The sequence below is a fragment of the Macaca fascicularis genome, chromosome 1 (genome assembly GCF_037993035.2).
Source record: "Macaca fascicularis isolate 582-1 chromosome 1, T2T-MFA8v1.1".
Lineage (NCBI taxonomy): Eukaryota > Metazoa > Chordata > Mammalia > Primates > Cercopithecidae > Macaca > Macaca fascicularis.
Genome location: NC_088375.1, coordinates 11,397,687 through 11,418,064, shown reverse-complemented (window position 1 = coordinate 11,418,064; position 20,378 = coordinate 11,397,687). Strand labels below are relative to the sequence as shown.

The window sequence follows — 20,378 nt, the reverse complement described above, 5'->3', positions numbered from 1 at the left end:
TGGTTAAAAGTATAAAATGCTGCGGTCACATTCTTATGAGTTTCTCTCTTCTGTCTCACCCATGAGTTCTCTGTTAGTCAGATTGAAATCCACACTGAAAGTTTCTGGGTTTTGATTCCTTAGTCTTCTATGGAGTTATCAAATCAGAAAGTCAAAGGAATGCATGAAATATACTTCTCTGGCAGAATGAACTTTTCAGCAGATACCGACAAGCTGAAGATCCCTCGTTAATCTGTTATGCATTCGTGTTGCCAGTTTTGAATTCTGTTGTGGATACCTGAATGGTTTGAAGTGTCCTCCATTTTATTTTTTTCTTCTAAATTATTTATTCCACGCCTGCCCCTTTATGTATTTAGCTTATTCACCTTTTCCTTCCTGGCCAAGGAATGACTCTTCCTTGTCTAGAACTTAGCATTCTGATCCAGAAAGCCAAATCCTGCTACAGGGCTGTCTAATATAACTTCCCATTTGCTTAGCATTACCATCTATGTCACATGGATGCCATTTGCTATTGAAGAACATATCTTTTGTTCCAGCAAATCCTTCTGTTTCTCTACAGTATATTCAAAAGCTGCTAGACATCTGATAACCATTTGTTTGTGATCTTAGCATATTCTCAAGCTAATTAGAAGTTTAAAGTAGTTCTTATAGATTTGATGAATTTGTAATATATAGTCTATACACCAAGTAAATTCAGGTTTAATAGTTTTTAAAAATCACAGATTTTTAACTTCATTAGGATCAAATCTCATTAAATTTTCCTTGGAAGATTTTTTTAAAAACAGTTAAAAATATTTTATTTCAAAATACTTTTTTATAAAACTTTTTTTTTTTCAGCTATTGCTTTAAATGGATCATTCCTTTGTACAAAAGCAAACATGGCTTATGAGTTTTATAACTTAAAAACATATCATTATAATCCCAAATAATAATTTTTCTGAATGTATTCTTTATTTCAAACCTTGTGTTTCTCCTATGTTTCTGAAGGTCATGAAATTTTTATAGAAGCTTATGTCTTTGAGAAAATGTAAAATTTCATATCCTTGAGACATTTTATATTAGTATTCTAATTTGCATAGAGAGTAAGCATGCTTGTTATCTGATAAAATTCCTATACTTCTTACTCCTATTTACTAATATACATTACTAATCATTGGGAATAATGGGAGACGTTAGAATAGGTAGGTCTTAAGGAGCAGCTAAGCAAAATTGCTCTGTTTTCGACAGTAGATATACAGTATGTATTGATGGAAGACTGCAGATTTGCCTTCCAAATCTGTTTTGCTAAAGTTCTCATGAGTTCTTATTTTTTTAAATCCTGGCTAACTAATAACATGTAATAACATGTAACTAATAACTAATAACAGAGTAACAGAAACTTACAGTAGAACATTTCCTGCTTTCTGAGTGAATCATTAATATCTTTGCTTTTGTGATGAAACATGCAGTTTGACATCTTAACCAGACAGTGAAACTGTCCTAGGCCTGCGTTCCCACCTTTATTTCCTCCTTTGCAAACTATGCTCATGTGCCTATCATTATAAACAGAAAGGGTGGTGCTCAGTATGTATTTGTTGAATGAATGAAAGAATATGACAAACCTTTTAGAATTTATCATGGAGTGGTGGGAAGGGTCACATTGTTTACCTTCCCTTCCATCCCCAGTTCATCTCCATGCCCAGAGTACTGTGTCTAATTGAAATAAAAGTATTTTTATGATTTGTAGCTTATATTTCATTATCTGCCTTCATACACCCCATGGAAACACTGAATGCTTACCAAGCGGAAGAAATACATATAAGGGTTAGAACAATCTAACTTTAATGAGCTGTAGGCTTCTTCCTACTATGGCTATTGGTTAATGACCAATTTCTTTTGGTCACTATTATATTACAGACCATAATAATAAAGCAGCTGAGATTTATTAAAAGCATATTATTTTTCAGACTCTTTTTTCTTTATTTTATTTTTTTGAGATCGAGTCTCATTCTGTCACCCAGGCTGGAATGCAATGGCATGATCTTGGCTCACTGCAGCTTCCACCTCCCAGGTTCACGCCTTTCTCCTGCCTCAGCCTTCCAAGTAGCTGTCATCACAGGCACCCGCCACCACGCCCAGTATTTTTAGTAGAGACGGGGTTTCACCATGTTGTTCAGGATGGTCTCGAACTCCTGACCTCAGGTGATCCGCCCGCCTCAGCCTCCCAAAGTGCTGGGATTACAGGGGTGAGCCACCTTGCCCGGCCTAATTTTAATTAATGGTTATTATATTTGCCTGTATTCATGCATTGCAATGGCAGCATAAAGAGAAAAAGAGAAAAGCAATCCTTTTAAGGTTTGCAGTTTGGTTTGAATGAGGCCAATGTATGAATAAGTAGCAGGTGTAGTATGATATGGACCTCATAGTTATCTCTGTTACCTATAAAATATGTAATCTAATATTTTATTTTTGTAAAAGCACTATGTATAATTTTCTTTCATGTCATGAATTCATTGATTCTATCATCTAAGTATTCTATCTTACATTTAAACAAGGTTGATGATAATACAAATGATTTGCTCTTCTATGTCAGATGTTCTTTTGCACTATCTAAAATCTCAACGTATTCCTGTCCCCCCCCCTTTTTTTTTTAACATGTACAGAGTTGTCATGATGAGGAAGATGATGACGGGGAAGAGGAAGTGAAGAGTTTTGAAGTAAGATGGATCTTTCTGGATTTGCCTTTTTTCTATCTTGAAACATTGTTTCATAGCTTATAACTGACATTTATGTTTCTTGCTTCATGGCTTATTGCAGCTTATTGTGTCAAGGAACTGCATGTCAGAGCTGGATGGACAAACCCGAGTCCTAACATTTGCTGAAGTTAAGACCAAGGATCATAGAATAGTTAAATAACATAATGAAGCCCATATGTTCAGAATGAGTGTTCCTGAGAACCCTCAGAGATGAGACGGCTTCAAATTGTTCTCATCTCAGTGATGTCGTGGTCTGGAATTTCCAACAGACGTGACGAAAATGTTTATTGAAGAACAACATGACATCAAGTTTTTCATCAAACCCTTGGTTTGATATTTTTTCCTCAATAGAAGTCTTAAAGATTTGGCCTTAAAGACTTCTGCCCAATTAGATCACTCATTCCATGTACATATGCAGATAGTGGCACACAACGCAGTTTGCTTGCATGAGGTAGGAGTCCATATATCCCTAGGACTGTATTACGATTATTTTCTCAAGTGCTCTCAGCTTTTAAATGTCCTATATAATTTGAAATGCTGCTTAATGTTACTTAGCCCAAAGGAAAGTTCTTGATATTTTCCCCATTTGTTTATACTATACTTTCATTTTTTATGAGGAAAAGCTAGTTGTTGCTAACTACCACTCTTTTTGTTTATTGGTTCTTTTTTTTTTTTTTTTAGAATTTTCATAAAGAAATTAAGTGCAGGAAAATAGAAATTAGATTCTTTTTCTTTTCCTTTTAATTTACATGTCTGGACTTTGAGCTAGAAGTCTGGAAATATATCAGTAGCCAGCAACGAGTCTTTAATTAAAGTGGACCCACAAAAACATATTAGCTAAGGAATAAGCTCAGAGCAGTGACCTTCCAGGATCCATTTGTTATGAGCATGTCTGCAGCATTGAAGTCAATGAGTCAAAAATATAAAAACAATCTAATTTGAGGAACTCATGACTATTGCTGGCTGAGAAAAATGCCATAAGATTAATTTCGGTATGATTTCTAGAATCTTTTCTAATGTATGTGTTTTCTATTCTCAAAGTCATCTTTATTGATAAGAAAGTGAGGTCAGTTAGAATGAGCTGTGAGCAGCAAATAGTACTGTTTTTCTGAAGTGCACACCATTTATGGTCTATCTGTTGTCTTCAGAGCAATTGTTTATTGCTATTTTGCTTCTTGTCCTCATCCTTCCTTAAGGTCACAGGATCCCAACGCAGCAAGGTAAAACTATATATATGTGTGTATTTGTCTGGGTCTGAGTTTCGGTTTCTTGTGACATTTACCTTTGTTAGACCCAACATCTTGGATTCTTTTGTAAAAAGGAGGTCTTGAAAATCTTTCTACCAGTTTGTAGCTCCAATGCAATTGGTCTCTTCAGGATCCCTTCCTTTGACACAGGTTTATTCTTCTTGCAATTTATATGACTCATAATTGGAAATGTTATCCTCCAGCTAACTTTGAGCTGTATACTGTGCTGGGATAAAGGAATCCAGCCCTTTAAATGACAAACTTTTTAAGCCAGGGACTTCTCATTTTTGGTGCAGTGTTCTGACCTTATCCCTCTTGATGTTTTTTCAATGCCAGTTTTATTACTTGAAAACAGACATGATGAATGGTATGGCTGGTGAGATTGGAAAGAAGCCTGCTTTTCTATTGTGCTAGTAATCACTTCAATTAGTAACTGGAGATTATATTCCATGATTTCAATACTGATTTCATCATTGCATTAAAGGGAAGGACTAGATGACTATTTCTCTCTTAATATTTTGAATACTGGGAACATTTGCTAAAAGAAAACATTTGGATATAGAACTACAAAATTGCTTATGTTAATATGAACCTTGTTAAGCTTACGTTTTATTTTCATAAGGCTATTTAGTAGGAAAATCAATCATAAACGTTCCGGGAAGATGATACCCATAAAGACTTTTGTTTTTGTTTTTTGTTTTTGTTCTTGTTCTTGTTTAAAAAAAAAAAAAGAAAAGAAAAGAAAACCTTTTAGGAGGCCGGGGGCAGTGGCTCACGCTTGTAATCTCAGCACTTTGGGAGGCTGAGGCGGGTGGATCACTTGAGATCAGAAGTTCAAGCCTGGCCAACGTGGTGAAACCCTATCTCTACTAAAAATACAAAAATTAGCCGGGCGTGGCAGTGCAAGCCTGTAATCCCAGCCACTCGGGAGGCTGAGGCAGGAGAATCACTTGAACCTGGGAAGGAGGAGGTTGCAGTGAGCCGAGATTGCGCCACTGCACTCCAGCCTGGGCGACAAGAGCGAAACTCTGTCTCAACAACAAAAAAGCTTTTTAGTTTGTAAGTGTAAACTATTCTACTTTGCCTTCTTTTAAAAGAAAAAAAAAAAGTGAAATATTTGCTGCCAAAATGAATTTTAGACTGTTCTGAAGAAACTATTTTAAAGTTTCTTTTTAATTTTTTATTTATTTTATTTATTTTATTTTTTTTTTTTTTTTTGAGACAGAGTCTCACTGCGTCACCAGGCTGGAGTGCAGTGGCACGATCTCAGCTCACTGCAATCTCCGCCTCCCAGGTTCAACCCATTCCCCTGCCCCAGCCTCCCGAGTAGCTGGGACTACAGGCGCACGCCACCATGCCTGACTAATTTTTGTATTTTAGCAGAGATGGGGTTTCACCATGTCGGCCAGGATGGTCTTTATCTCCTGACCTCATGATCCACCTGTCTCAGCCTCCCAAAGTGCTGGGCGTGAGCCACCACGCCTGGCCACTTTTTAATTTTTTTAACTCACTATTATAGTTGGAGGAATATATTGTTCTTGTATCATCATCCTTGTAAATTTCAAAATGTAAATCACGTATGTACTACCAGATGCAGCTCTGATCTAATGGGTATAATGGTTAATGGCATATAATGAGCCTAACACTAATATATTATGGGCTTACATAATAGATAAGAATAGGTATAATAATAATTTGGTAGATTTTGATTTTTTATCATTAATTGTTTCATATAAAATTTCTGTGAATTGTTGAGGGATGAAAACCTGAAGGGATCACCTAACATCAAGTAAAGAACTGATTTCCTAAGTAGCATAAAAGTTAATGCCTCAAGAATGTGTTGATAGTTGGATGATGGGGCTGGATGATGGAGGAGGTGTTGCTAGCCAACAAAACCATTTTACCTTGAAAGAGGAATGCAGTTTCAGAGAGATCAGTTTGATAAATAGGGTCAAATTTAGTGACATTAGAAAGGTTCCTTATTCAGAAAGGAAGTCTGAAAGACAACTAGTGGTGGCATCTAATATTTAGACACTAGGATTCAGGCCAGACTAAGGACAAGAAATCAAATGAGATACGGAGCGTGACCCTAGAGAAAGGGCTACCTTTGAACTTAGAACAGTGGACAAGTATTCCCATGATGGTGAAACCTAGCAATTAATCCCAAAACAGAGGATATAGACCAGCAGGTATGACTGTCTCAGCAAGAGGCAGGCTTTTGAAGTGCTGGGAATTGCCACACATTTATAGGTGTAATGCGGGACACCAGATTTGGGGATTTGCACTTCCTAATGAGATTTTTTTTTTTAGCGATCTCCATCCGATTTGGGACTATAATTTACACCTAATTTATGTAACATGCTACTCTTAACAAAATACTGTGTAAGTGGTATGAAATAATACAAAGTTGAGAAACAGAGATATATCTAATTAATTCCTTCTAAAGATACTCTTCTCTGAGATTGACTATGTGATACCAACAAAACCACTGAAAAATGTATTGTTTATAAATGTAGTAATCTACCATACTTTTTACACGGAGATGTCTATTTGACATAATTAGACATGGTCTAATAGTGGAGTTATTCACATAAGCTACAATTATGAAAGGCTATTTGTCACTTTCAATAATTCTTATAATGAATTATATCAAATAAGTTTGGAAATCACACAAAGTGTGTGGTAATTGAATTCTATCCCTGTAGCTGGTTAATTATTAATATTTGCTATAGTTTCTATTTAAATTCTTTCCCTGTAAAGTAGTCCATAAAGTCACTGAGAAGAGAAACAAAGTAGGTAAAAAGAAAAGTGGTGTTATAGGGAAATTCTCCATGAAGAATGCAGTAAAGCTCAAAAAACATGGAAAACAAGGAAAGAGGAATGACTTGCCAGCTCGTTTCTTCTTCCATCACATATGTGTATTATTGACATGATCCTGTTAAATTAAAACTTGCCTGATTTAACCTGATTACAAAATTCCCTCTTTCATCTGTAATATATGTAAATATGCTTTTGCTATAACTACTTATTAAGTAACTTTATTGCATATTTAGTTAATTAATTTTTAGGTTTGGAGCAACTTCTGTATCAAAAGCATTAAAAGGGAGAGTTAAATCTTATAAAGAAGCTGACATTAATTGAAAGGGAAGAAATGCTTTATCAGTTACCTGAAAACATAATTATTGGAGTTGAATGCTAGATTTCACTTTTTAATTTTTGCTAAGGCAAATAATAATAAACAATAATATTTCAAATAACATCATTTTTTCTGAGCATTATGGGTTTTTCTCACCTAGATCAACAAAGAGCTTTGATACTGCAGTAGACCACATTTATTAACTGATTTTATAAAAAACTCAGAAACATTATTTAGATGGTTACTTCGTTTATTGCTCTTCTCTAAAATCTGAGCATATAGCATTAAATAATAATTTAGTGAAAGCATTTCTTTAGAATATTAAGGTACTATAATATAGATTTCTTGTTTACTGCTAAATCTAAATTAATGACAGTGAAGCTTAGATAAGCGAGAGGAATGGAGTGTTAACTCATCTTCCAGGCCATCTTTCTCAAATATTAGGCAAACTGCATCTTCCTTTTGGTGAATGCCCAATTTCTAATTCACAGATGAATTATCTGATGAGTCTGAGGTCCTATTTTTCTGTACTATTGATTAAAGAGAATTTCTTGTGTGTTAAATTCTAAATATGCCTATGGCAGAGTTGGTAATTCTGTAATAAATACTTAGGAAACCAGCATATTCTCTCAGATGGACCTGAGACACAAATAAAATATTGTCATACCTGATAACATACTCAAACCAATACCCAGCTGGTATCCCACAGTATGTGCCATTAAATATGGAAGAACCAATTTAGGTCCAAAATGTTTTAAGGATTGATATTATGTAGCACTACGCCAATGTTAAAAAATTTTTGTCTGGCCCATCCGTGAATCTAACTTTTAATAGAATACAATGTTTTGGTAATCCTACAAGAATGAATTGGCTGTAAGATATACTGCCCCCCATGGCTACATAATTTGAACTTTGAATGGGTTTATTTGGTGCTTTTCGTAGTAACACAGCATTTTAAATTAAAAAGTCTTCCTGAATCTTAGCAAGGAGAATTTTTAAATGCATAAAAATGGAAGATATAGCTATGGATATAAAATATTGAAACAATTATTCCATATATCAAGAAAATTTATAATTCTTTAGTTCCTACTGCAGGAGGTATGTGGTATCCAAAATATGGACTAAAGCATTAAGAGTTGCTTTTCATACTATTGAATCATAGAGGGGAAGAGGGAAGGAATTTTGACGGCCAGTGTCCTCCAGTACTCACTCTGATTGCTGCAGTCTGCCAACTACTTTTTATACAATAAAATTACGTATCTCAAGTAGTCATCTCGTGTCTTAGCTCAGATTTCCTAGAAAACACAGGCAAAAGCTTATGTGCTAACACTTTACTGGGGGAAGGGGTGTTACAATCCCAGGGAATTAAGAGTTAGGGAAATAGAGAAACGATACAGGGAATGAGGGAGGGCAAATAGAAGACTGAGTATTCCTGAGCTGGTCATAGCCGTTGAGCAGTTCAGCTTCTTGCTCAGTTGTGTGTTACAGAACAGAACAGTGCCTCCTGGGGAAGGAGGATGGGCACTTCATATGCAGGTGCCTTACATCTCCTGTCACTTACTGGTCACAGAGGGTTAATTTCGTCATTCTTTCTGCTGATATTAACCAGTTCTTCCAGGCAACCCCTGGGGAAGCCAGAGCCGCCTTGAGTACGGCCTGTTGAGTGTCCAGGCTCCACAGTCTCTCCTTATCCATTAACATGGGGTCTCCTTGGTGAGTGGTAATGATGGTAGCAGCTGGCTTTCATAAGCACACAGTGTGGTAGCAGTCATTTCTAGGGCCATTCTGGCTCAGAAGCAAGGCAAGTAGCCAAGGCTTAGAGAGATGGGCATAGGTTGGGGTGGGGATCCTGGCCTTGATACAAGGAAGACTCCCAGAAAGCACAGCCTCCTATATTGTATACGGTAATTCATGCATATGAGTATGTGGACCAAAATAGCAGTCTGTGTAGGAGACATGCAGCTGGCCCTCTGTATTTGTGGTTTCCACATCTTGGATTCAACCAACTACAGATTTAAATATTCGAAAAAAATATTTGCTGCTTTACCCGACAAATACAGACTCTTTTCCCTTGTCACTGTTCCCAAAACAACACAGCATAACAACTATTTACATAGCATTTACATTTTGTATTAGGCATTGTAAGGGATCTAGAGATTATTTAAGGTAGACAGGAGGATGTACGTAGGTTATGTGCAACACTATACCATTTTATATAAGGGACAGACGTTAATATCTGTAGGATGTCCCGGAACATGTATCGACATATATACTTGTGCACACTTTTCATATGCACAGTAATTTAACTTCATGTGTTGTCATTAAAAAATAATCTCAGTTGAAGCTTATACATGAGCAGATTGTGTACAGTAAATGGAAGGCAACAGACTCATTAAGAGCAGACACTCAGATGGACTTCCTGTGTTTGAATCCCAGCTTGAACACCTAGCTGTGTGAGCAGAAGCCTCAATTTTTCTATCTATAAAGTAGGTCTAATTATAGTATCCACTTCACAGAGTTGTTATGAGGACTAAATTAGACAATATATATAAGGCACTCAGAACATTGACTATCACGTAACCATCCCTAAATATTTGCTATTATTATTATAATTAATCAATTTCACTTTCTCTGCTAAAAACAAGTCAGGGAAGCCCATACTACAGTGTGGTGAACACAAACCACACAACACAGGAGACCTGGATTACCAGCCAGGTGCCGTGTGACCTCAGCCTCTCTGTTTCTCAGCTTTCTGTTCTTTGAACAAAGAGCTTTGAACTAGATGTTCTCAGGTGTCAAATCCACCTTTAACAGTTGTGTGGTTTGCTATCAGGTATAAATTCTCTTCATTTTTAAGGGCAATTTCGCAGTTCCTCTAATTGCATAAGTATTGATGAAAACATGCAAGTTTTTATCACTTTTTATTGTTTGTGGAGGATTGCAAAAGAAAATAAACTCAATGTGTTTTAGAACAGGAATGTGACAACAAAAATGTTTTATAGAAAATAACGTCAGCCAGGCATGGTGGATCATGCCTGTAATCCCAGCACTTTGGGAGGCCGAGGTGGGTGGATCATCTGAGGTCAGGAGTTCGACACCAGCCCAGGCAACATGGTGAAATCTCATCTCTACTAAAAATACAAAAATTAGCTGGGCATGGTGGTGGGGGCCTATAATACCAGCTACTCGGGAGGCCGAGGCACAAGAATCGCTTGAACCCAGGAGGCAGAGGTTGCAGTGAGCCAAGATCGCACCATTGCACTCCAGGCTGGGCAGCAGAGTGAGACCCCATCTTAAAAAAAAAAAGAAAATAATGTCTTCTGTACATACATATGTATCCCGCCTTTTCCTAGTTTAGTATTTAAAGAATCACAGAATTACACGTAACACAGTAAGCTGAAGGGGGAAAAAAAAAAACAAAACTATTGAAAGACAAATAGTAGGGCCTTCCAGGAATAGATTCATCTAGAAACCCATGCCATGGAGTCTTGTCAGTTTAATGTGGATCGTCAGAATATCTGACTCCAGGCTTTCTAGGAGCCAATGTGAAATTACATACATTTAACATAAATTACATGAAATGACATAAATGTAAATTATATAAGTGTAGGAGCCAACATGAAATGACATAAATGTAATACAATTTAATAATATAATGAACTTTATGTGATTTATATAATCATAAATTTCATTATAGATATCAATATCATTAAATATAATATGTAATATATAAAACATTGATATTAGGAATATTAAATATAATAATATTTAAAATATAGTCTTCCTGACTGGAAAAAGCAAATTTCTAAAGTTAAAATTCAGTAGCATTTTTTCCCCTGAGGATGACAAAAAATGTCCTCAACAGTTCAGTTAACATCATTTTTTGACAATATATGCAATAGAGTCCAGTTGTGCAGATGCTACCTGGAATAGCGTAAAATGGGTACCAAGTATCTGGAAGAATTGAAGAAATACACATGTGCCACCTTTCCAGATAGTCTCCAGAAAAATCCTCTTCCCAGCTAGACAGATAATTCTTGGCAGGGGATTTGGGACTGTGTTGAATACTTAGAGCACAGCTGTTTCTCAAGAGTTGATCTGGGGTAGGGTTAATACCCATTCATGAAGACCTAGAATTACAGACACTAGAGCTTCTACAGCTGTGAGTTTTCAAAATTCAAGTAATGAGCTGCTCTGATCCCATCTATGATCAAAGTTATTCTGACTTCCCATTTTCCCACTAATTAGTCCACCACTCTGGCACCCTCGTGACCTAACCAAAGCTTTGTATCCTTAGTGGCCCCAAGTTTTCTTCTTGTTCTTATTCTCTCTTTTGTCAGGCTATCCTAGAAGAGAAAGAACTGCATAGTACTTGCTTTCTGTATTCAAGGCAGTATTCAGTGCTTTTTAAGGCTTAAACAAATAAGTAGGTAAATGACCACTGTTTTAAATCAATATTGCATTTAGGAATAAACTACATTCCCTCTAATGATAAGTCAGCTTAACTTTCCTAATTTGATAACTTCTGATTTTAGAGTTACTCATCTTTTCTTTCCTTTTTGTACCTTGTTAATTAAGCTTTCGGTGGTAAAGTGCAAATTGTGACAACTGGGCCCTAAAATAGAAAATTATTTCAACCTAGTTGAGTTTTATTGCTTTTGCATCGTTTTAAATTACTTCTAAATATGCTGAATCCCTGAGAAACAATATTCCACCCAAAATGCAAGTGTATATAATATTGGAAGAATTAAACTGTAAAGTCATATTACACAGGATATCTAACGTCAAAGCCTCTAGTGCATTAACTGACTTACTTGACCCTGGTTTAGTGTTTCTTTTGTCTCTGTAGATTAGTCAAACTTTGATACCATTTTTACAGAGTGTTAAAGAGACAGCATTAGAAACTTTGCTTATCCTCTCAAGAAGTAGAATTCTGGAAGATTATCATACTGTTTGAAAGATCAGTAATAAAGAGTGGATAATGATGAAAGATCTGAACAAAAAATTAAATGAGCTAAAGCCCACAATTTGATTATTATTTGTATGTGTATAATTCTGAAGACCTCTTTAAGCATGAACTGAAAAACAAACTTCTAGAGCTACTAATTTTGCAGCACTTCAAACAAAAAAGATAACATTTGTAATATTTTAGATTAATTGTGATCACAGACTATAGGATATCACATCATTTAGTTCTGTCATTTATTCATGCAAATTTTCTTGAACACCTTTTATTTTCAGAGAACTGTACTGGATGTATAGTATGTGTGTACTGGTGTGGTTAAAACAAAGAAAGCCTCCTGCCTTCATGGATCTTCTAGGAAATTTCATGTACATTTATTTATTTATTTATTTATTTATTTATTTATTTATTGGCAAGGTCTTGCTCTGTTGCTCAGGCTGGAGTGCATTGGCGCAATCCTGGCCTCCAGTGATTCTCCCACCTGGGCCTACAGGTGCACACCACGAAGCCTGGCTATTTTTAGTTTTTTGCAGAGACAGGGTCTTGCTATTTGCCCAGGCTGGTCTAGAGCTCCTGGGCTCAAGCAATCCTCCTACTTCAGCCTCCCAAAGTGCTGGGGTTACAGGCATGAGCCACCGTGCCTGGCTTATTTATTTAATTAAAAAAAAAAAGTTAGGAACCACTCGTTTTAAACAAAATTATAATCTTGGTATTTTCCCATCACTGTGAGTCAACGCTACAGAAATGTAGCTAATCTACATTTTTCAGGAACTGGAATACAACAGAAAAAAAGTAATTGAAGTGGAGAAGGTGTCTCTTATCCATGCTTTTGACTTTCCTTAGTCTGAGTTGACCTGTTTGTGCTGCAGACCAAATTATTAGTGCAATTTCACTCCCTTTCTTCATTGTCCCCATTGTTATCCAATTAAATCTTCTATTTTTCAGTCTTTTTATTTCTTATAATATTGATATTCAACATCACCTTGTAGGTCATAACTATAAGATGCCAATTAAAAATATTTCAAGGTGACTTATGACATTACTAAATTATGGGAAATTTAAGGAGTTTTGTTCCTGGATATTTCTATTCTGTTATAACTTGCTACCACCTACAGTTTCTGATGAAAATATTATGAAAACATTTTCTACAGTTGTTGAAGTCATGGAAATACAAACAAACACACACAAAGTAGATGGGCTTATTTTGTATGACGAACAGATGATAGATTTGGTAGACTCAGCCTCTGATCTGCTCAAGTTCTGCCCCAGAGGTCAATGGAGCTGAGGCAGGTCCTTCAGAAACAATGTAAATTCCTTTCCTGTAACCAGGCTACCCTGGTTTAAAATATCTTTTCATCTCCATTACGAGGATAAACTGATTAGGTCAGTGGCAAAAACTACAGTTACCTTGGCACCAACCTGATATTTTCTGCATCGAGGAGCAAGGGACAATTGTAATTCTCCCTATTTCAATAATTTTTTCTCACTTAAGACAAGTTGTTGAAGAACTAAATACAGTTGTTTTTCTTCGAGACTTTCTACTTGTTTCCCCTGGTGTTAAAAGCTTGACACACTCTTAGACAAAATGAAATAATATTAGCAATGTTATTACAAACTTCAGTTATAACCAAAAGCAAATCATGATGTAAAATACTTCTGTTCATTACCAGTGATTTGATCATGGGTCTGATACATGACCATATTTGACCTTGAAAAAACCTCATAACAAGCTTATTAGGATGTGCACTGATAATTCTTGGTTGCTCTTGGCAAACAGAACGTTTTGCCTAAGGGAAAATTTAAATTCTGGAGCTGCTCTTTTTTTCCTCACCTTACTGTGTAACCTTGAAATAACCTTGAAATAACACAAAGACTAAACTGCAGGTGGTGTTTATTTAAGAGCCTTACGCAGTTTAAGCAAAATCTGGTGTGTCGGAGAACTCTATTTTTGAAAAGGTGCTTTCAAGATGTTATTTTCCTGAGTAAGATGCTTATGAAAGATCTGATCTGTCTACAATTTGTTTAGAAAAGCTAATCTGCAGTTTAAAAAAATCTGTTTACATAATTCATCTTAGTATCTGAAAATTTTCTGGTTTAACTTTCAGCGTTTTATTTTTTTTTTTAATTTATAATAAACTTTCCCAATGACAGATTAAATTACATGCCCAGAAGCTGTTCTCAAAGGGCAAAGTACTAGAAAGAAATAATGTTAAAGAATCCTGAAGGGAGAGCTTCCAATTTCAGTTCAACAAAAAATAAATTCAACAGATAGGTTGACTTGATCTCTGTTTATGAAATACAGTATTTTTCTGCGTCTAGATCAGTATATCTTTTTGGCTCAATGCTTTTTTTTTTCAAATGACTTTCATCATCTTCCTGAAAACATTGATTATTAAAATTTAGATGCGATATAAGAAAATGAGTGACCTGTCCAGGGAGTTTATTTTTATACAAGGTAGTCTGAGATCCTGTCTATTTCTTGGACCTTGTAAGGTCCATACCTCATGTGTTGATTTCAGTTACTGAGGAGGTTACTGGGACCTTATAGGCTACGGTGCAAGTTGTTCTGGCAGGTCTTTAACTGATCTTCCCACTTTGGGAGCACAAATGGCAAACTGTTGTTTTGTTATGTTTTCTCTCAAGAGTGTGTGGCATGTTGCCATCTTCCATCTTCTGTGAGTTTCCTGATGACTGTCTTTATGTGTTCTATTAGGTCAATAGAAGAACTTCTTCCTGACTCCCTTGCCTCTTTAGTTGATGAAAATGATAGGACAGTTTCGTGAGCGAATAATTTCTTATCATTTTCTTACTGAAAAACTCTCCCACAAAAGGAGTTGGTTAAGCATTAAACGAATGTTCCACATAGAGCTCTGGCAATGGGAGGAACATAAAAGATTGTTGGGTCTAAAAGGAAGAATCAAATGTTGCTCATCAGTTTTAAACAACACCTAAAGAGCAGACGAAAGGGTCCTCTTTCAGTTTTCCTGAAACCGTGTTGTAATGACAAAATGGTTTTGTGTGTCTGTGTGGTTCTGTTTCTGTTTTGTTTTTGACTTCACAGGAAGAGGTTTAAACATGAAGGCAAACCTTATAGATGTTAGCATGGCTACATATAAAGCAAAGCTGCCTCTTTTTTTTTTTTTTTTTTTCTTTTCTCTGCTTCCATTTAGGCCTATCACATAATTTAAGAAAACATAAAAATTTAACCACAGGAGCGCTAACTATAGTGTGACAAAAAAACCCTGATCAATTTTGTTTTCGCAGCACGATATTATCAAAGATTTAAGAAACAAATTTGCCAGCCTCGGCGAGAACTCTCTGGTAACAGCATAAATGTCTGTGTTGGTTGCTTTTGATTTAAAGGTTTCTTTTTTCATTTGTTTGAGCCCATTTCTTTTCCCCCTCCTTTTAGTTCACTTTATTTTTCATATTCTGTAACTAGCAAGCCTTCATTTTTTAAACCTCTTCCATCTTCCAGTGTCTATTTTCTGTATTTTGGATGGAAAGTTTATGGCAGCAAAGCTGTCATTCTGGCTACCTCTGCTGCAGCTCTTCCTGCTGTTAGGTCATATATGTTTTGGCCGTTGTGTTTATGGACATGATACTAATTGACTGTTTCATGTCCCATTGACTAAGCTTCTCTACCACGCCATTTGATGGACTCACTGTCATAGGGCTCTATGCAACTTTCATTCTGCAACTTATACTGCTTAGTTCCTTCTCAATTCTCCAGTGAACTGGATTGCTCAAGTGAATGGTCATACCAGTCTTGAACTTGCTGTGCCTTTATATTTTATTTTTATTTTCTTCTTTATGTTTTCAGTGGTAGCTTAAGTGGAAAAGAATAAACTCCAGCCATTGCTCCAGCAGCACCATGCAGTATCGTTTGTTACCACCAGAGAATACAAAATATAAAGGCACATTGCATCTCTTATTCTTTGGGGGTGACTGGGGAGATCTGTATCATAAATCCACTACTTTGTTGAAGCCTACCTTTTTATTCATATCAGCTTTCAATTTTGCTTAAACTTCAAGACATCTCAGTTAATGTTTTTCTGTGATTCAGTGATACCTTGCAACTCGAGCCATTTGCTGAGCAGTATCAAGTTATGGCCATGGCATGGGAGATTATTAAAAACGTGACAAACTTATGCACAAATGTATAAATCAGAAAGTGCAAGCTTCATTGACGAAGTACAGTACTTCAAAACTGTGATACAGGCTTTGGATGAATCAAATAATTAAAATTGAGAAAAACAAATCCATGCTGATAAACCAGTACCAAAAGCATATCAAGAAAACTATAAAGGGGGAAAAAAAAAAACCAAGAGTTGAATATGTTAATAATATCTGTTTAAGAACATCGTTGGTGTTGAAATGGTCCATAATGTTGTCATAGAGCCCATACATGAAGAGATGACTAAAAATATGGTCTGTAGAAATCTGCTGTGCTTACTGATACCCTCAACATAAACGGTTGGGATTTGTGTTCAGGAAAAAGAAATGGAAAAGCAAAAGCTTCTATACCAGCAAGCGCGACTCCACGACCGTGGTGCGGCTGAGATGGTGCTGCAGACCATCAGTGCCAGCAAAGGTAAGGTTCCTTGGGTTCCCCTCACAAGTGTCTGTTCTTCAGATTTCCTTGTTGCTCTCAAGGTGCTCCCTCATTTCAATTCCACTGACTCATTTAGTCCCGGGGTTTCTGGTTCATGACTGTATCAGGTGCCTGTTCACAAACACGAGCTCTCATTGTTTACGGAGACCAATGTTAATTTGTTTTTCAGAGTCTTACTATACAGCTTCATTTTCATTCTGTTCTTTAAGTTTTGGAAACTATGTTATAACTAAACCTTAGCAGACTGATCCGATAAAATGGGGGTGGCCGAGCTTTTTCTGTAAGGCCAGAGAGTCAATGATTTCAGCTTCGAGGACTATGCAACCTGTCACAGCTCTTCAACTGTGCTGTGTTAGCACGAAAGCCGCCAGACACAATAAGTTAACAAACAGGGTGGCTGTGTTCCAAACCAACTTCATTTACACACAGTTTGTTTACACACACGGGTGGCAAGCTGTAATTTTGTTATGTAATTTATGGTATTTTGCCATAGTTTGCTGACCCTTGATACAAATATGGAGACATTTAAATTGAGACTTTTTTAACAATGAAGATGCTGTCATATATCTCAGTAGCCAGCTGTTTCAAGATGATTTTTTGTACATTCATAATAGCTTCTTTGTGAAAATATTTTAAATATAATTTGTAATGGAAAGGAAAAGTAATGGTGGTATATTCTGTTATTAGGTACCCTTGTCCTTAAATAGAAGATTATTTATATTTCTAAGATAAATAGAGGTGAACAATGAAAAATAAAATATGATATACTGAATAAAATGTTGTGTTATTATCTGAATAACTTAAAATTGAGAATAGTCTGCTTAATAAACCAGACTACAAACATATTAAAGTAAAAGCGATACAATAAAAATGATGAAAGTTCTTCATATATAATATTGTTGAGGGAAGAGGGAGAGAAATTTTCCTTAAAGAAAGTTTTAAGTAGCTCATACTTATTTTAATGTTTATTAAACACATGAGTAATCTTGAATCTTAATAATTTCAGGTCTCAATATTTCAAGATCAGTTGTCTTCCTATTCTGTTACTTCTGTATCTTCTTAAGGTTTCAGTTCTTAGATATTGTAGAGAATTTTTTAAAATGTTGATGCCAAATATGCATTATTATTATTTTATTATTTTTTGGAACATCAGTCAGTCTCCCTCCGCCATTATGAAGATTGCTTGCGGGGGAGCATAATAATAATTTTTAAAGTGCAGCATTGGAGGTAGAATAGGTTAATATAGAAGGCGAAATGATACAAGAAACACTACTTTTTTATATTTCTTAGGTGAAACTGGACCAATGGTAGCAGCTACTTTGAAACTTGGAATTGCTATTTTAAATGGTGGGAACTCCACAGTACAGCAGGTAATAGCTTCCAGTCATTCACATAATGTACTTTTCAGACAAATGGACCGTATAGTAAAGAACTATTTGTTGTAAAATGTTTTATTTTCTATGTACAATATGGTTCAATTTTAGTTTATCATGGTACTGAAGAGAAAGCAAAAGAGGGAAAAAGTAATTATGTGATAGTGTTACAAATCCAAACATCAAATGATGTCAAAACATCTGAAAACATCAAATGTGGCCTTTTGTCATGTCAAGTGAATTCTGGTGCTGAGATATGAACCACTCTCTCACCATGCATTTACCAAACGGTGGCTATCTGGTTTTGGAACCTGGCAAGGGTAACCAGCTCATTCTGTTCCCAGAATAAGTGATTATATAGCTTTTTAAAAAGGAACAATAAAACAATCTCTCCAAAACATTTATCAAAAAATAATGTCTCTTGCTTATGTTTTACTTAAGAAGACCCTCATTACTTAGTATATATATTCAGAAGTCCTTAGATCCAGAGACAGTAGTGAGAGATCCTGTAATGTATACTTCTTGTCTATGCGGAACTTGTCTGTTTTCTTTGTAACTTCGAGTATGTATTCCACCATCTCCTTTACTGTAAGCCACATTCCTTTGTTTGAAAAGATGAACGATTGTTTCATTTTTTATTTGACCAAAAGTTATCACACCCCCCATAAATGGCTGTATGATTTTGTGTCTGTGTGTATATGTGTGTCTGTACATCTATGTATCATACATACACTATGTGTATATTTGCTATTTGTGCGTGTGTGTGTGTGTGTATATATATATGCATATGTGCATATACTTTGTGCGTGTGTATCCTTTACATATTTAGTTTATATTGCCTTTGCTATCTGAAAAATATTACTACTAAAATTTTGTCTGCTTAGCTGAGCCCTTTTTAGAACAGTGTTGATAATAGGAATTGTTCTGCTCTTCAAGATTTGGAGAAAAGCAGTATTCTTATTTCCTTAAACCTTTGAGCATGCTTTCTATCATCTTGTATATGCTTTACATTTGAAATCTCTGATACATTTTAACTATGTCAGAAATAGCTATTTCATTATGCTATGTAACAGTAAGCTAACAAGACAAAGCATTGCTTTAGCATTTTTTTATATTTATGTTTAACCAAAATTTTGACCATAGATCCTGGATGTCATTCTGAGAACAAAGGAGAAAATTTTAATAGCCAAATGATTCAAATTGTTTTTTCAGTTTAAAGACTATGGAAATGGAAACTGAATTTCAGTCTATAGCATTAGCATATGGCAGTCACCACTCTCAGATTGTAATGCTGTTTTGGGTTTTTTGTTTTGTTTTGTTTGGTTTGGTTTTTTGAGCTGTCACCCAGGCTGGAGTGCAGTGGCGCCATCTCTGCTCACTGCAGCCTCTGCCTCCTGGGTTCAAGCAATTCTCCTGCCTCAGCCTCCCGAGTAGCTGGGACTACAGGCACATGCCACCACACCTAGCTGATTTTTGTATTTTTTAGTAGAGACGGGGTTTCACTATGTTGGCCAGGCTGGTCTCAAACTCCTGACCTCATGATTTGCCCACCTTGACCTCCCAAAGTGCTGGGATTACAGGTGTGAGCCACCGCGCCTGGCCTGTAATGAAATCACCTTGGTGTGGAAACCTGTGAATAACATCTATGGGAATTTTCTTCCCAGTTAACTTGCGAGAGAGTATCTGAATCGCCAAATTACTTTAAAAGTGACCAGAAGAGAATTAAGAGTAATATTACCCCCGACATTTTTGGTGCTTGTGGTCATGTGTAGGGCAACTAACCCTCTTATTCCAAGTTTGTGTAATTATCTTGCTTTGAGGCGTGTGTTCCTACTTCATGATAAAGATGACATTAGTCATGTGTGTACACAGTGAATATTTTCTGTCTTTAGAATGGAAAGCCTGTTTTGGTTGTTTATTTATTTAACAAACAATGAGATTTTTGTTCAGTGGCCATGTGGTTTCTATAATTCCCATAGAAAATGCTTGACTACCTCAAGGAGAAAAAGGATGTGGGCTTCTTTCAGAGCCTGGCTGGCCTGATGCAGTCATGTAGGTAAGGACTCACTTCCTTCTTGGGGTTCTACTCAGTGGTTGTATTTTTTCGAAGCATTTGTTTCTTACTCTGACGATAATTACACATAGAAGAATAGTTAATGATTAACAACACTTTAAAGTGGGATAATCAGCAGTGTCTTATTTTCTATCTTTTTTTAGGGGATTGGTAATATCATAATTAATAACTTACAGAATGGTAATAATGCCTTAAAATAGCTTTCCTATGGTACTATAATCCCAGAACTTTGGAA

General features: G+C 35.9%; 1 protein-coding gene across 9 annotated transcripts in view; it reads left to right on the top strand.

Moving 5' to 3' along the window:
• RYR2 (ryanodine receptor 2) overlaps positions 1-20,378 on the top strand; it is a 787,495-nt gene that overhangs the window by 694,565 nt on the left and 72,552 nt on the right. For 5 of the 9 annotated variants that reach the window (XM_065543147.2, XM_074038447.1, XM_074038391.1 and 2 more), the window contains 5 exons: positions 2,643-2,696; positions 3,932-3,955; positions 16,576-16,675; positions 17,987-18,066; positions 20,049-20,125. In XM_065543147.2, coding sequence (XP_065399219.1) covers positions 2,643-2,696; positions 3,932-3,955; positions 16,576-16,675; positions 17,987-18,066; positions 20,049-20,125 — 335 coding nt within the window. The remainder of the gene's footprint in view (positions 1-2,642; positions 2,697-3,931; positions 3,956-16,575; positions 16,676-17,986; positions 18,067-20,048; positions 20,126-20,378) is intronic. The other 4 variants (XM_065543167.2, XM_015436882.4, XM_065543107.2 and 1 more) reach the window with 1 other exon arrangement.